Genomic DNA, 18,497 nt, shown 5'->3' with positions numbered 1-18,497 from the left:
AGAACAAGGAGAAGAAACAGAGTGTACACAGCCTGGGGGTTAGGGAATATTTTCGGAAGCACAGCACTTCCACTGACTTCACATTGGCCAAAACTTATTTACGTTTCACATCCAGATATGAAGACATTAGAAAAAATAGACTTTATTCCAAGTTGGCATACTACTAGCTAAAAATCCCACCCTCTATTACAATGGAAAGAGAGAAGAATGGATATTGAGAGACAACGAGCAGTTTCTGCTAAAAACATTAATTACCTACTCATTGCCAAAGCCAACAATCATGCCTCTGGTTCCATATTAATTCCTCCACCACCCCCATATTTGACTTTCATAAGCACCTTCTTCTTCCTGGTACTTCTCCTTCTGATTTTCACTGTATTATTTTCTCTTGATTTATTTCCTATCTTTGTGGTTTCTTCATCATGCTCACCCTTTTCTTCAGCTGCTGACACCAAACTATCAGTTATCCCCTAAATTCCCTCTTCAATCTCCTTCACTTTTCATTCTAGATGATTCATATGGATTGTGCGCATTAAATGCAGCTATCACCTATGCATGGTGACTTTTCCTTACACTCAAGATCTAAATAATCAACCACCTCATGAGCATCTCCAATTTAACATCCTACAAGCATTTCCCATCCATATATTAAAAACTGAATTCATCCCTGTACCAAAATCAGCTCGGATTTTTCACATTCACTCTTTCCATGATTCATATTTACCCACAAAGAAACTCAAACCAAAGTCAAGGGCTTCATTCATCCTAGACTTTTTCTTTATTTCAACACAAATGACCAGTGGTCACGAAATCTTGCTTATTCTGTCTATCTGTCAAAGTTGTACTATCCTTTCATCCCATTGTCCCAAACCTGCTTGAGGCTTCCCTCCTTTCTGGCCTGGACTTTTTGCTGCCAGTCTATCCTCCATTCTAACTCATATTCTATATTAGAGTATTTATTTTAAAATGTAAATTTAATTATTTTATCCCTGCTTAAAACTCCCAATTTCTACAGAAGTGTTTTTTAAACTTCAGATTCTGAACTACTAGTGGACCAAAAAATTGATCCGATTAATTATTGAAACCAACAATGGGATAGGATCGAATTGAATAAAATAGAAGAATATACAATGTGAATAGAAACAAATATTGTTGATTGAAACTTTTGGTTGTTAGTGTGTAATGTGTGTGCATATGTACGTATTGTGATCGTGATACAAAATGCATTTCTTACTGTTGGTCACAGTCAAAAATATTGAATACTGCTTCCCTGTGGATTAATATCTATACTCATTTACATATACAGGTTGTTCATTGATTTAGTCCTTATCTATCTTCCTAACTTCATTTTACACTGTTCTCCATGATCCAGTATCACACCCCAGGCCTGCAGTTTCCCGAATAAGCCCTAATAAGTCATACCTCTGCACCTGGTGTTTCTTACTATCGTGAATACTTTATCTAGCTATGAAACTCCTATCTATCTTCAAGATTCATCTCACATGTCATCCTCACTGAGAAATCTTCTCTAATCCAATCCCCTTGACCTCAAGTAAAGTGTATCATCCCTTTTATCTTGTGACAGCTCAGGATCTAGTGTATTAAATTTATCATTTGTATCATATATGCTCATATTAGAGAGTGTCAAATTCCCTAAGTATAAAAACTATGATTTATCTCTAGGTTTTTTGTTTGTTTGTTTCTTTGCTTTTTGGAGCTGAGTATTAATACCTGGCATATAGTAGGCTGTCCTTGGAGCTCATGAGGTGCCTCACTGTTTTTGGATATCAGCATGTGTCCCCATTCTAGCTCTATCAACTGTTATTCTTAAGTTCTTCCACGTCAAATGAAAATCAATTCGAACTTTTTAAACTAAGATTGAAGAGTCAGGATTATGATTGTGTGTGTGTGTGTGTGTGTGTGTGTGTGTGTGTGTGTGTGTGTTCATGAAAGAAAATATAACAAATTATTGATAGAAAATGTAGGTGAGTTAGTATGTGTTACAGATAAATTTGGAAAAGAACTGTTCCAAAGTTTATTAAATGTTATAAAGTTTATCAGATAGTTTAAATTGTTACTCTCTTTGAAGATGATTCAAATGGGATGTAAGAGGAAATTTTCTCTGTATTTCTGGGGAAAGTAAAAATATTCAGTAGCTAAACAAAATTTTAATCTAGGCCCTGCCTTGGTAGCTCAATTCGTTGGAGCTTTGTCCTGATATGTCAATGTTTCAGTTTCAATCCCTAGTCAGGGCATATATAAGAGTCAATCAATAAATGCATAGATGCATAGGTGGCTGCAATAGTGAATTGATGTTTCTCTCTCTCTCTCTCTCTCTCTCTCTCTCTCTCTCTCTCTATCTCTCTCTCTCTCTCTCTCTCTCTCTCTCTCTCTCTCTCTCTCTCTCTCTCTCTCTGTCTCTCTGTGTGTGTGCCTTCCTCTCTCTCTAAAATCAATAAACATTTTTAAAAGTTAAATCTAGTGATGTTCTAACAGTTACAGGTATTCTAAAGAAGCCTATATTAATCCACAAGAGAACTCAACATCAAGCTTAGCAACCTGTTCAATTAATCAAAATGTGTTACTCAAAACATCACCTGAGAAAGAGGGAAAAGGTAAGAATTTAATTGACACTAGTGAATATTAGCATCACTAATAAATATTCTAAAATTTATCAACTTAATTATATCTGTAAAAATGATTAGCAAAATTGATTTAAAACAAATAGGAAAAAACACTTGCATTTTACAATAGTCTTAATATATAATATATAAAGAGCTTTTAGAAAAATAAAAAAGAGTAATATTTTGGTAGGAAATAGGAAAAAATATGTGCATTTAAAATAAAGAGGGAAGTGAATACATATATTAAAATGTAACTTTACTTTTTGTGAAACAAATGGGAAATTATTACACCAAGATTTTTTTACCTATTAAAACACAAATCATAATATATAATTACAAATTATAACACCCATTAAAGGTTTTTCTACCTAATATGAAAAGATTAAAAATAAAAATAAATGAGGTAGAGGAAAAGATACATTTATGTTTTACTGGGAATGTATAACTCTTTGGAGGTTAATTTTCAATATAGTAAAGAACAAAAATATGAATACCTGATTAAAATAGAACACTCTCTTGCCTACATAGGTTGGGAAAAGGAATCTGACTCATATACATGGGTATATGTCCTAATGGGTAATTTGCTTCGTGGAATTGGGGAAAGCCCCATACAACCCTTGGGGATTTCTTACCTGGATGATTTTGCTAAAGAAGGAGATACTTCTTTTTATATGGGTAATGTACAGAACAATATTAAATTTTATGATTACTTTCCCTGGGTCTGCCATTGAAATAATAGGGTTTCTTAATTTATTCTTTTTTCACTTTTTATTAAATTTATTGGGGTGACAGTGCTTAACAAAATTATACAGGTTTCAGGTGCACAATTATATAATGCATCGTCTGTATGTTGTATTGTGTGCTCATCACCCCAAGTCAAGTCTCCTTCTATCACCATTTATCCCCTCAAACTCTCCTCCACCTCTCCTAACCCCCATCCCCTGGCAATCACCATCAACCATTCTTTTATTTATTAAAAGTTTTATTTAGAAAAATGTATTGTATAATATTACTTTTAAAAACATATTGAATCAGAACCATGTATTTCTGGCATCTGATAAAATAGTTTTGTAATATTTTCAGGTATTTTGCTTGCAATAGCAATGATTGGTCCAATCCTTGGCTTTACAGTGGGATCTCTGTTTTCTAAAATGTATGTGGATATCGGATATGTAGATCTGAGTAAGTATAATCAGAGCAAGGTAACATGATAATGCTTTCCAAGTACAGGATATCATTCCCAAATAATTTAATTAATTCTTTCAATAGTCCTTTGCTGACAATCAAAAGTTACAGATAGGAAATAAATGTACTAATAACCAGAATAGCCCTAGCTGGTTTGGCTCAGTGGATAGAACGCTGGCCTGCAGACCAAAGGGTCCCGGGTTCGATTCCAGTCAAAGGCACATACCTCAGTTGCAGGCTCCTCCCCGGCCTAGGCCCTGGTTAGAGCTCATTCAGGGGGCAACCAATCAATGTGTTTCTCTCACATCCCTATTTCTCTCTGCCTTTTCCTCTCTCTTCCATTCTCTCTAAAAATCAATGGAAAAATATCCTTGGGTGAGGATAAACAAAAATAAAAATAAAATACCCATTCCTTAAAAAAAAAAAATAACCAGAATAAAAATAAAATTCATCTCCTGTCTACACCCGGCTTTTACCATTAAGTATATAATAAAAATTGTTTTTAACACACTTGCTTAAGATTAGTTCATCCAAAATCATTGCATTTGCAGATTTCTCAAATATGCCCTTAAATATCACTTCCCTGCATTTATCCTTGGAAAACCTTCTCTCCATTGTCTGTTTGCATAGTTCTTAAAATCTTTTCCAAAATGTGGCTCCTGTTCAGAGAAAACTTACTACACCCTCTTCAGAGAAACCATATGGCCCCAAGTTCAGTGCCCCTAGTAGTCACCAAGAGCATGCCTTGATTGTAGCCTTTATACAATTAGCCACAAACATTAGTGCACTTTACCTGTCATCTCTTTTAGAACATATCAGGATGGTCTCTGACTTCACATATAATAGGTAATTAGTGTGTGTGAATAAACAAATCTTATTTTCTATCTCACCAGGACTTGAACAGATCTCCAAGGTGATCAAAGGATTTATTTCCATAATGCAGTAGACATCACAGTAGGCCAACAATAACCACAAACTTGAAAGTGTTTTATAATATAAAGCTAAAGCTAGTATCTGTTGAAATGTTGTACATTTATTTTGGAAATGTAATTAGAGTTTAGGTTCACATTCTGTAGATTTCTACTCATATACCTCCACGTACATCATTGTTTTTATCACTAGGAATACAGAAATAAATTGTTAAAGTCTTTAGGATAATCATTTTGTAACCTCTTTTCTATAATCAGGAATCACTACTCACAATATTTTAGAATTCCTGGTGATTCCATTTCTACCGATGAATGCTTAGATCTTATTACATCTTCTCTTATTCAGCTATGACTATGATGTAAATATATGATAAAGTAGATAGTCAGCCTCAAGCTATTCTTTGCATGCAGAAATTTGGCTCCAGCCTTAACAAGATATTCTGATTAGTTTTTAAAAAATCCAGATTTTTCTGTAGAATTTTTTAATTTTTAAGACAGTGTGTGAGCTAAGGAAAATACTTTATTAGGCCATGTTTAGTTATATTATGACTTCTTGTTCCTGTATGTAGACCAGTGATAGAACAAAAAAAAATGCTATCAAAATGACATTTTTGTCAGATGAATAATTAGCATATAGATGGAGTCACTGCTTTTACCAATTTTTCCCTAAAATCTGTCTGAGTTGCTGATTATGAAACAATATTATCATGAAAATAAATTCTAAACCCAGATCTGTGCACATTTGAAAGGTACTTCATGAAATAGAATGGATAATTTATTTCTATACAGTTTTAAATCAAGTCAATATTTTCTCATGTCACTAAGTTTTCTAATAGATCCAAGTGTAGTGCTAATATTATTGTGCTTCAAACTTCTATGTTGTGTGTGTGCATGTGTCTGGGTATGTGTTGTGCTTTCTTACTACTTAGAATGTTTACTTTATGCTTGCTGAAATAGCTCATTTATATTTGTTTAGATATAGTGGTACATATTATTCATGAATGCTGTGCTGTCAAAGAGTTGGAAATGCAGGTTTCTGGAGGAGGAGAGAGGAGGGAGGAAACGCCATGATTGGCTCTGAGAAATTCTTGCAAAGTTCTGTAAATATCATTGCTGGTGCTTTCTTAACCTCAGCAGATGGTGCCAATGGTTTTCAGACAATAACAAGGATTTATATGCCTTTCATAACTGATACTTCAACGGTTTGCAGGCTTAAAAGTTCAATGATGGCAATTGTCCAGTCATGTCACCAGAAAAGCTACCAAGTTCACACCAGCTCAGGCAATGACATGACTGATTCCTAGACAACAGCAATCATATGATGCCATTAAACTGGGGGCTTATCCTAATTTAAGGGATGACAAAGTATGAAAAAATAATATAGAGTCTCAGAACTGATAAAATGTAGTTTATTTGTTTATCAAAGGAGGAGAGCAATCATTACCACGATTGCCCAGAATTTACTGTATTTATAAATAATTTTATTGTCCTATTCTAATTCTTTATTATAGGAAATATCAGAATCACTCCTAAGGACTCTCGTTGGGTTGGTGCTTGGTGGCTTAGTTTCCTTTTTGCTGGAATGTTATCCATTATGTCTTCCATACCATTTTTTTTCCTGCCCAAAAATCTGGAAAAACCACAGAAAGAAAGGAAAGTTTCAGTATCTTTGCATGTGTCCAAAACAAATGAGGAAAGGAGTCAAATGACTATTCCAATAGACCCTGGACAAAAGGTGACTGAAAACATAACTGGTAAGTATTTCATATGCATTGTCATTGGGAATTGTTAATCCCAGTGAAATGAGGAGTGAGTATTCCAAAATAGTAGATCATACTCAAATCATCTAGAGTTGGCTTTGTTCTGCACTAAATTGAACTGAATTATTGTTCTAAGACCCTACTAAGGTTAGTAAATGTTTTCTGAATACTGATATACTACTCTCTGAAGAGAAAAGAATTAGGTTTGTGGTGTTTAGCAGGGAGAAACCAACCAAAGACTAAAAGTATCTGTTGCTTCTAAAACTAGAGAGTATATATTCATTTCAAAATAATATGCTGTAAACTATGAGTGTTAAAAGGAATGTTATATGTCATTCATTCATTCACTTATTCACAAATGGTACCAGGCACCGAACTATGCCTTGAAGGTAGAATATTGCCTAGGTTTTCCAAGAATTTACAATCTAGTGGATTGTACCAAGAAGCATATAGACACTTGCAATACAATCTTTAAGTACTATGGTAAAGATAATGTGAGAAATTATAAACCCGGCCAGTGTGGCTCAGTGGTTGAGCATCAGCCTTTTAACCAGGAGGTCATGGTTTGATTCTCAGTCAGGACACATGCCCAGGTTTCAGGCTCAATCCGCAGTAGGGAGTGTGCAAGAGGTGGCTGATCAATGATTCTCTTTCTTCATTAATGTTTCTATCTCTCTCCCTCTCTCTTCTTCTCTGAAATAAATAAAAATATATTATTTTTAAAAAGAAATTATGAGTGCCTATAAATTGTGCAAGTTTACTATTGTTACATGGAGAGATGGAGTAAGGAGAAGGAAGACAGAGGTTTCCCTCTAGATAATTAGAGTAAGACTTTTTTTCTTGGTGATCATATAGAAGAAGTTTGCTTATGTAAATATTTAAAAAATGGAGCAGAGCCCTAACCGGTTTGGCTCAGTGGATAGAGTGTTAGCCTATGGACTGAAAGGTCCCAGGTTCGATTCCAGGTCAAGGGCATGTACCTTGGTTGCAGGCACATCCCCAGTAGGAGGTGTGCAGGAGGCAGCTGATCGATGTTTCTCTCTCATGGATGTTTCTGACTCTCTGGCCCTCTCTCTTCCTCTCTCTAAAAAAAATCAATAAAATATATATATTTTAAAATGGAGCAGAAGCAATAGTAGTAGTTAAGATTATCCAAGTCAGTCGAGTGAATAATGATCCTCCACCATGTGATAGTGCTGGTCCTTTCAAACGTAAGCCCTGAGGGCTAATGGAAAACAAGTTGGGAGCAATAGTCTGGACAATGACCAACAGCATTCAGAGCAAGGTGGTTGACACCAGGAGGTGCTAGTGCAGTTTTCACATTGCACAGAAATGGTGGAACATAAAAACCAAAGCAAGGGCAATGCCTAAACCCTTGGCAACCTTTTCAAGTTAAAGTTGAAGTGAATTAAATATTCTCAGGTGTACCCAAGCACTCCCTCTCACCAGTTCTTACACTCACTCACTTGATTGTTATTTTATCCTCGCCATCATTCTAACCCAACAGCAATGGTATGATGGAGCCAGTTTGAACTGGCTTGTGAGAGAGGACTGTTCATTTTTCAGCTACACTGGAAGCTTGAAATTGGATATTGTGGGAGAATTTACCATTTATTACTTTGGAAATTTGGAAATACTGCAAATCAGGCCTTGTTTTCCCAAGTCTCAGTTGCTAAACATTTACCAGCACATCACTGAGTTAGAAGTTTCTGAAATGTAACATACACACTAAAAATAGAATACCAAGAAAACTTCACTTGGTCTAGGCTGTTTCCACTGTATCAAATCAAAGCCATGAAAAGAAGTGGATTGGCTAAACCTATAAGGAACTTGGTTGACTGTGAGCCAAAACAAAATGGAGAGGATGATGGATATGCAAAAATAGAATGGTTGTAAACATCATCTATATTATATTCTATATTATATTATAGTTGTAAACATCTATTCTATATTATAATAGTTGTAAACATCTATTCTATATTATATTCTATATTATATTATAGTCTATATTATCAATTGTGTTTATAAGATAGTGATCAGAAAAGTAAAGAGGTCCTTAATTATGTGCTGCTAGGAATAGATGAAATAACTAAGAACACTTAGAAAAAACAATATAGGCTTTGTTAAATATGTTGTTAAGAAAGATTAGTTATTTAGAAAGAAATATTTCAGTTAATTACAAAAACAATTGTAACAAAAATAATCATAAACAATAAGAATTAGCCAAAAATGGAGCAAATTTCTTTCTAAGGTTGTTAGCTTAATGTCACTTGTATTGATCTAACTATTGAAGATATATAGTGAATCATGATTGTGTGGAAGTTCAGATTAGACAACACCCAAGTTCCTACCCACCTCAAAAATTCAATGATTTGGTGAACTCATCTGCTTCAATTATTTTGACCCAATGTCACAACTCATTTAATTTATTTATTTGTCTAAAGTTTTACATATGTCTCCTTCCCCCCCCCCCCCCGCTAGACCCGCCCCTCCCCCACCTGCAAGCCCCCACTGCCCAGGTGTCTGTGTCCATTGGTTTACGCTAATATGCATGCATACAAGTCCTTTGGTTGATCTCTAACCTCCCCAAACCCCCATCCCCTTTCATTTGTTTCTGGATCTATTCTTGTTCATCAAATTATGTTGATCATTATATCCTATATATATGAATAAGATCATATGATATTTCTCTTTCTCCGACTGGCTTATTTCACTTAGCATAATGCTCTCCAATTCCATCCATGCTGTTGCAAATGGTAAAAGTTCTTTTTTATAGCAGCATAGTATTCCATTGTATAGATGTATCACAGTTTTTTAATCCACTCATCTGCTGATGTGCATTTAGGTTGTTTCCAAATCTTGGCTATTATAAATTTTGTTACTATGAACATAGGGGTGCATATATCCTTTCTGGTTGGTGTTTCTGGTTTCTTGGGATATATATAGTCCTAGAAGTGGAATTACTGGGTTAAATGGGAGTTCCATTTTTAACTTTTTGAGGAAACTCCATACTGTCTTCTACAGTGGCTGCACCAGTCTGCATTCCCACCAGCAGTGAAGGAGGGTTCCTTTTTCTCCACATCCTCACCAGTACTTGTCCTTTGTTGATTTGTTGATGATAGCCATTCTGTCAGGTGTGTTATGGTACCTCATTGTTGTTTTGATGTGCATCTCTCAGATGATTAGTGAGTTTGAGCATGTTTTCATATGTCTCTCAGCCTTCTGTACTAGTAAGTCCTCTTTCGAAAAGTATCTATTTAGGTCCTTTGCCCATTTTTTGATTGGATCATTTATCTTCCTTTTGTTAAGTTGTAAATATTGTTGGCAAATATGTTCTCCCATGTATTGGGCTTTCTTGTTTTGTTGATGGTTTCTTTTGCTGTGCAGAAGCTTTTTATTTTATGTAGTCCCATTTGTTTATTTTCTCTTTAGTTTCCATTGCCCTAGGAGCTGTGTCTGAAAAGATATTGCTACGACATATGTCTGCTATTTTTGCTGCCTATGGAGTCTTGTAGGATTTTTATGGTTTCCTGTCTTACATTTAAGTCCTTTAGCCATTTTGAGTTTGCTTTTGTGTATGGTGTAAGTTGGTGACCTAGTTTCTTTCCTTCTTCTTTTTTTTTTTTTTGGCATGTATCTGACCAAATTTCCCAGCACCATTTATTAAAGAAACTGTTTTGACTCCATTGTATGCTCTTGCCTCCTTTGTCAAATATTAATAGAGTATAATGGCTTGGGTCAATTTCTGGGTCCTCTATACTGTTCCATCGGTCTATATGTCTGTTCTTGTGCCAGTACCAGGCTGTTTTGAGTATTGTGGCTTGGTACGTTAGCTTGATATCTGGTATTGTGATCCCTTCAACTTTGTTCTTCTTTCTCAGGATAGCTGTGGCTATTCGGGGTCCTTTTTTATTCCAGATGAATTTTTGGAGAGTTTGTTCTAGATCTTTGAAGTATGCTTTTGGTATTTTAATGGGGATTGCATTGAATCTGTAGATTGCTTTGGGTAGTATGGACATTTTAATGATGTTGATTCTACCAATCCATGAACATGGTATGTTCTTCCATTTGTTTATGTTTTCCTCTATCTCTTTTTTCAATGTCCTGTAGATTTCCAAGTACAGGTCTTTTACCTCCTTAGTTAAGTTTATTCCTAGGTATCTTAATTTTATTTTGGTGCAATGGTAAATGGGATTGTTTTTTTTCGTTTCTCTTTCTGTGAGTTCATTATTGGTGTATACAAAGACCATAGATTTCTGGGTGTTAATTTTGTATCCTGCTACATTGCCAAATTCATTTATTAGGTCTAGTAGTTTTTGATGGAGTCTTTGGGGTTTTCTTTGTGTAGTATCATGTCATCTGCGAATAAGGACAGTTTTACTTTTACTTTTCCAATTTGGATGCCTTTTATTTCTTCTTCTTGTCTGATCGCTCTGGCTAGCACTTCCAGTAATATGTCGAATAGGAGTGGTGAAAGTGGGCATCCCTGTCTTATTCCCATTCTCAGAGGAAATGAGTTTAGTTTTTGCCCATTGAGTATGATGTTGGCTGTAGGTTTGTCATATAAGGCTTTTATTATGTTGAGGTATGATCCCTCTATTCCCACTTTGCTGAGAGTTTTTATCAAGAAAACATGTTGGATTTTGTCAAATGCTTTTTCTGCATTGATTGATATGATTATGTGATTTTTGTCTCTCAATTTGTTTATGTGATGTATCACATTTATTGATTTGCAAATACTGTACTATCCTTGCATATCTGGAATAAATCCCACTTGGTCATGGTGTATGATCTTTCTAATGTAATGCTGAATCCGATTTGCTAGAATTTTGTTGAGGATTTTAGCATCTATGTTCATCAAGGATATTGGCCTTTAGCTCTCTCATTTTGTGTGTGTGTGTGTGTGTGTGTGTGTGTGTGTGTGTGTGTGTGTGGTGTCTTTATCTGATTTTCACATTAGGGTAAAGCTGTCTTCATAGAAAGAGCATAGAAGTGTGCCTTCCTCTTGAATGTTTTGGTATAGTCTTAGGAGGATAGGTTTTAGTTCTTCTTCGAGTGCTTGGTAGACCTCCCCCTATAAAGCTGTCCAGACCAGGACTTTTATTTGCTGGAAGATTTTTGGTCACTGTTTCAATTTCTTTGGTAGTTATCAGCCTATTCAGGTTTCTTGATTCTTCCTGATTGCGTTTTGGAAGCCTGTATTTTTCTAAGAATATGTCCATTTCATTGAGGTTGTTCATTTTGTTGGAATAGAGTTGTTCATAGTATTTTTTAACAATCCTTTGTATTTCTGTGGGATCAGTTGTTACTTCACCTCTTTCACTTCTGATTTTGTTTATTTGGGTCCTCTTTCTTTGCTTTTGGTGAGCCTGGATAGAGGTTCATCAATCTTGTTTATCCTTTAAAGAATCAGCTCTTGGTTTTGTTGATCTTTTGTATTGGTTTTTTTGTTTTGTTTTGTTTTTGTCTCTATGTTGTTTATTTCTCCTCTGATCTTCATTATTTCCTTCCTTCTGCTTACACTGAGCTCCTCTTATTGCTCTCTTTCTAACTCTTTGAGTTGCAAGGTTAGGTAATTTATTACCATTTTTTTTTTTGAGGTAGGTCTGTAGAGTATGAACTTCCCTCTCAAGACTGCTTTCGCTGTATCCCATAGATTTTGGATTGTTGTGTTTTCATTGTCATTTGTTGCCATTATGCTTTTTATTTCTTCTTTGATCTCTTTGGTAACACAATCATTGTTTAATAGCATGCTATTTAGCTTCCAGGTGTTTGATTTTTTTCATTGTTTTTATTGTAGTTGATTTCTAATTGTATGCCATTGTGACCTGAGAAGATAATTGATATGAGTTCTATCTTCTTAAATTTGAAGAGACCTTGCCTGTGTCCCAATATGTGGTCTATCTTTGTAAATGACCCATGTGCACTTGAGAAGAATGTATATTCTATGGCTTTGGGGTAAAATGTTCTGAAGATGTCAATTAATTCCATCTCATCTAGTGAGTCATTTAGGATTGCTGTTTTTTGTTTAGAGGATTTATCCAGTGGTGTTAGTGGGGTATAAAAGACCCCTACTATGACTGTATTGCTGTCAATCTCTCCCTTGGTATCATCCAGAAGTTTTTTTATGTATTTGGGTGCTCCTGTATTGGGTGTGTACATGTTTACCAGAGTTATGTCTTCTTGTTGAATTGCTCCCTTTAGTATTATGAAGTGGCCTTCTTATCTCTTGTTATGGCCTTCACTTTGAGGTCTAATTTGTCAGATATAAGAATTGCTTCCCCAGATTTTTTTTGTTTAATTTCCATTCACTTGAAAAACCTTTTTCCATCCCTTCACCATTAGTCTGTGTGAGTCCTTTGTTCTCAGGTGGGTCTCCTGTAGACAGCAGATATATGGGTCATGTTTTCTTATCCACTCAGCTACCCTATGTCTTTTGATTGGGGCATTTAATCCATTTACATTTAAGTTATTATTGATAGGTAGTTGTTTGTTGCCATTTTTATTCTTTATGCCTGTGTTCTTTCTTAGCTTCCTATTTCTTCTTTTTATAGCAGTCCCATTAGCATTTCTTGCATTGCTGGTTTGATGGTAATAAACTCCCTTAGTCCTTTTTTGTCTGTGAAACTCCTGATTTCACCCTCAACTTTGATTGATAGCCTTGCTGGGTTTAGTATTCTTAGATTCAGACCCTTGTTTTGCATGACTTTATATATTTCATTCCATTCACTTCTGGCCTGATGTGTTTCTATTGAGAAATCAGTCGATAGTCTGATGGGACATCCCTTGTAGGTAACTTTCTGTCTCTCTCTGGCAGCCTTTAAGGTTCTTACTTTGTCATTGGTGTTTGCCAATTTAATTATAATGTGTCTTGGTGTCAGTCTTTCTGGGTTCATTTTGTTTGGGACTCTGTGTACTTCTTGGACTTGTGTGAGTTTTTTCTTCTTCTCAATATCAGGGAAGTTTTCTGTCATTATTTCTTCAAACAGGTTTTCTATTCCTTGCTCAGTTTCCTCTCCTTCTTGGACCCCTATTATGTGGATGTTGTTTCATTTTGTGTTGTCCCAAAGTTCCCTTAGGCTCTCCTCCTGTTTTTTAAGGTTTTTTTTCCAGTTGTTGCTCTGGTTGGGTATTTTTTTTTACCTTGTCTTCTAGCTCCCTGATGTGGTCCTCCATTTCTTCTAGTCTACTGTTGATGCTTTCTATTGTGTTCTTTATTGCAGCAATGTCATTTTTCATTTCTTCTTGGTTCTTCTTAATTTCTTCCTTGTTCTTACACATATTGTTGAATTTGTCTTCCATCCTTTTCAGTGTCCTTATGACCATTGCTCTGAATTCTTTCTGTGACATATTGCTTACCTCCATTTCATTTACTTCCTTTTCCGGTGATTCCTTCATTTCTTTCGTATGTGGGTTTTTTCTTTGTCTCCCCATGTTTGCTTAACTTAAAGGCACAAAATACAACACGACAAGATGCAATGCACAGGGAACCAAACACAAATGTATTCACAATACCAATAACCCCAAACAAAGGAGACCACCAGAGAAAAGAGAATTAGGTGAGAGAAAAAAATTCAAAAATGATATTGAGAAAAGGAAAAAATGTAAGAGAGAAAAGAAAGAGAAGAAAAAAGAAGGGGGAAAAATATATGTATATGGGGAGAAAACTCCAAAACACTCACAACTAATCCAAAAAATGCAACAACAAACATCCTGAGATGAATGCAAACAACAAACAACTAATCCAAAAAATGCAAACAACAAACACCCAAACAACAAACATCCAGCTAAATCTGAGGAGGCAGAGCTCTCTCCAGGAGATCTCTGACATTTCTGTCCAAGGATTGCCTCACCAGCTGTGTTTAATTCACCAATTTTGTGTGGGTTTTATTCGATTCAGCTGTTCCTTCTAATTGCTCTGTGAGAAGGCACAGGACCTATCCGCATACTCAGTGCTTCTTTGTCTCCCCCTGGACAAACCTCTTAGGCACCCGCAGCCCAGGAAACTGGAATCTCACACTCATGGGTTCGCAGCTGAGGCAGCCAGTCTCTGAGCATTGTGTTTGTAGTGTCTCAGGAGGTATCTGAGGTCTCCCCAGTTGAAGTTAAGGCTGGGCCTCTGATCACAGCCGCTCTCCCCTTCAAGATGGCACAGTCTCAGTGGCAGAGCCAGCTGCTCCAGGACAGATTTCAGCAGTAGTAGAGGCTGCTTGGCCAATGGAGCTTGGTCCGCCAGTCCCCAACAATCCAGGACTGCTGGCTCCCAACTGCTCACCTGCCTGCCTTCCTGATTGCCCCTAACTGCTTCTGCCTGCCAGCCTGATCACCCGCTAACCACTTCCCTGCCAGCCTGAATGATGCCTAACTGCTCCCCTGCCAGCCTGTTTGCCCCTAACTGCCCTCCCCTGCAGGCCTGGTTACCCCTTAACTGCCCTCCTCTGCAGGCCTGGTTGCCCCAACTGCTCTCCCCTGCAGGCCTGGGTCCCCTCCAACTGCCCTTCCCTGCAGGCCCGGTCACCCCCAACTTCCCTCCTCTGCTGGCTATCTTGTGGTGGCCATCTTGTGTCCACATGGGGGCAGCCATCTTTGAACACATGGGGGCAGCCATCTTTGTGTTGGAGTGATGGTCAATTTGTATATTACTCTTTTATTAGATAGGATAGAGGCCTGGTGCATGGGTGGGGGCCAGCTGGTTTGCCCTGAAGGGTGTCCCAGATCAGGGTGGGGTTTCCCTTGGGGCGTGGGGTGGCCTAGGCAAGGGGCCTGTGGTGGTTTGCAGGCTGGCCATGCCTCCCGGTGACCCAAGTGGAGGCCGTCCATTTGGCTGCCATCTTTGGAAGTCCTATCAATGTCACAACTCATTTAGAATGCCTCACAGGTCAGGCGCCCACGTCATTTTGGAGTCACATGGAGAAAAGTTTGGCCTAACAATTTTAAATATAATTTATTCCTGCTATAAATCTCCTTATCTTTTCTTTTTTCCTCTTCTACACCTTTTGCCCTAACCCTCCTTTCTTCTTCTTATAAACAGATGAAACTATTTTTTAGACCATATCTAATGAAAACCTTTAGTGATCTACAGACCTTTCAAAGCCCATGTCGTCAATCTCTCAATGGCCATATCTGGTTCTGACTTTTTAGACTCTGATACCTTTTTCTATTTTTCTAAGTAGCTCCTTTTACTTTAACTCCCAATATAGCTGATTGGCTTATTAATCACAGATCCAGGTCACATAATTCTTGCCATGGAGAGAAGTTATGAATTTGTTATGCATCTATTTGTAGGCACAGGTGGCTGTACTGTTATTGTCATAAATGTCACCTGAGACACATCATTACTCTTTGCCTTTCCTTGCACCTTCATAAAGGTAATACATAATAATTATAATAATGCCAGCTTTACTGAAGCAGTATTTTATCATGGAAAAACTTTATACCAGGAAACAAGAGACCTGTGTCCTGGTACTAAATTGATCTTTATTATTTTTGAACCTTAGTCTTCTTATTTCTGTGATTATACTATTTTTAAGGTAAATTTCTACTTAACAATTATATTGTTAATACTAGAGGCTTGGTGCAAAAAATCTGTGCACTGGGATGGGTGGGTCCCTCAGCCTGGCCTGCACCCTCTTGCAGTCTGGGACCCCTCGGGGTATGTCCACCTGCCAACTTAGTCTCGGTCCCCCCCAGATTAGGCCCAGCAGGCGGACATCCCTCTCGCAATCTGGGGTCTCTCACTCCTTACTGTTCGTCTGCTTGCTCCTTACTGCTCAGCTCACTGCTCCTTAGCAGCAGGCTCCTTACCACTCGGCTCACTACTCCTTAGTATTGCCACAGAGGCAGGAGAGGCTCCTACCACCTCCACTGCGCTTGCCAGCCTTGAGCCCAGCTTCTGGCTGAACATCACTCACTCTGTGGGAGCGCACTGACCAGGGGGCAGTTCCTACATTGAGCATCTGCCCCCTGGTGGTCAGTTTGCATCAAAGCAACCCATCATTCTGGTCATTCCGCCATAATGGTCGCTTAGGCTTTTATTATATAGAAAGTAATTATATTATTAAGTGCTAATAAATAAGAGACATTGCAAGTCTTCTTCACTTTTGTTTCTTGAGCACCTAGCACATTGCCTGACCCAGTTAAAAGCCAAATATTTGTTGAATGAATGAATAAATTAATTAATCATGTATGTAGTTGTATGGTCGAGTGACAAAACTAACCAAATGCAAAGTGAACAAAGCAAGTTGCCAACAACATGCATATATGATCCCATCTAGGTAAAATGAACTAAATAAATATAAATGCATATATGGAAAAAATGGAAAGAATATATAATAAACTGGTTTTTTTTAATTTAATAAATCTTTATTTTTCAGATTATTACAATTGTCCCTCTTTTTCCCCCCATAGCTCTTCTCCACCAGGTTCCTACCCCACCCTCTGCCCTTCCCCCTTCTCCCCTCTGTCCTCATCCATAGGTGTACAATTTTTGTTCAGTCTCTTCCTGCACCCCCCACTCCCCTTTTCCCCTGAGAATTGTCAGTCCACGCCCTTTCTATGCCCCTGATTCTATTATATTCACCAGTTAATACTGTTCATCAGATTTTTTTATTCCCTTGGTTTTTAGATTCACTTGTTGATAGTTACGTATTTGTTGTTCATAATTTTTATCTTTATCTTCTTCTTCCTCTTCTTAAAGAATACCTTTCAGCATTTCATATAATTCTGGTTTGGCAGTGATAAACTCCTTTAGCTTTTTCTTGTCTGTGAAGCTTTTTATCTGGCCTTCAATTCTGAATGATAGTTTTGCTGGGTAGAGTAATCTTGGTTGTAGGTTCTTGCTATTCATCACTTTGAATATTTCTTGCCATTCCTGTCTGGCCTGCATAGTTTCTGTTGAGAAATCAGCTGACAATCATATGGGTGCTCCCTTATAGGTAACTAACTGTTTTTCTCTTGCTGCTTTTAATATTCTCTCTTTGTCTTTTGCTCTTGGAATTTTAATTATGATGTGTCTTGGTGTGGTCCTCTTTGGATTCCTTTTGTTTGGGGTTTTGTGTGTTTCCTGGACTTATAAGTCTATTTCTTTCACCAGGTGAGGGAAGTTTTCTGTCACTATTTCTTCAAATAGGTTTTCAGTATCTTGCTCTCTCTCTTCTTCTGGGACCCCCATAATTCTTATGTTGGTATGCTTGAAGTTGTCCTAGAGGCTTCTTACACAATCTTCAACTTTTTGTATTCTTTTTGCTTTTTGCTTTTCCAGAGGAGTGTTTTTTGCTTCTTGGTATTCCAAATCTTTGACTTGATTTTTGCGATCCTCTAGTCTGCTTTTAGGTCTCTGTATAATATTTTTTATTTCAGTCAGTGTATGCTTAATTTCTAGTTGACCCCTTTTCATATCTTCGAGGGTCTCATTTAATTTATCGGCCTTTTCTAGGAAATTCTTGAAAAACCTTATAACTGTGGTTTTGAACTCTATATCCAGTCTTTTGCTTTCCTCCATTTCCTTCAATTGTGGCCTGCCTCTTTGTCTCTGCATTTTAGCTGCTTCCCTGAGTTGATGGGGTTGCTTTGTGTGTTAGGTGTCCTAGCAGGGCCCAGTAGCTCAGCCTCCCCAGTTCCCTGTGGTGGACCCTCTTGGTGCACCCCTTTGAGGGCTGTGTGCACAGTCTTGTTGTAGTTAAGCCTTGATTGGTGTTGGTATCACTGGGGGGAAGTGATCTCCAAGCCAATTGGCTGTGAGAATCAGCAGTGTCTCGCTGGGAGCGCTTTTGTGCTCAGCTTGGATGGGGCAGAGTCTCAGGGTGGAGTCTCAGGGTGAAGCAGACAAGCTTTGATTTCCCGTCAGCCCCGCCCTAAGAGGGCCCTGTTCTCCGTGTCCCACAACAATGGCTGTGCACCTCTGAGAGAAGGCTGCTCTCGAGCTTCGCCTGCTGCCAGACAGTCCAGTTTCTCCCCGACTGGAGCTGGATATCAGTGTAGTCGGGAGGCTTTGTTTTCCT

At 37.5% G+C, this 18,497-nt stretch overlaps 1 protein-coding gene across 1 annotated transcript in view; it reads left to right on the top strand.

Annotated features, from left to right (window-relative positions):
* The window catches only part of LOC103285456 (solute carrier organic anion transporter family member 1B3-like), a 47,948-nt gene that overhangs the window by 10,407 nt on the left and 19,044 nt on the right, over positions 1–18,497 (top strand). Inside the window, exons 4-7 of the mRNA XM_008140865.3 lie at positions 2,497–2,615; positions 3,153–3,299; positions 3,708–3,806; positions 6,250–6,492. Of these exons, the coding sequence (XP_008139087.2) occupies positions 2,497–2,615; positions 3,153–3,299; positions 3,708–3,806; positions 6,250–6,492 (608 nt within the window). The remainder of the gene's footprint in view (positions 1–2,496; positions 2,616–3,152; positions 3,300–3,707; positions 3,807–6,249; positions 6,493–18,497) is intronic.

The sequence above is a fragment of the Eptesicus fuscus genome, chromosome 7 (genome assembly GCF_027574615.1).
Source record: "Eptesicus fuscus isolate TK198812 chromosome 7, DD_ASM_mEF_20220401, whole genome shotgun sequence".
NCBI classification, from domain to species: domain Eukaryota; kingdom Metazoa; phylum Chordata; class Mammalia; order Chiroptera; family Vespertilionidae; genus Eptesicus; species Eptesicus fuscus.
This window is presented reverse-complemented; position numbering and strand designations above follow the sequence as displayed.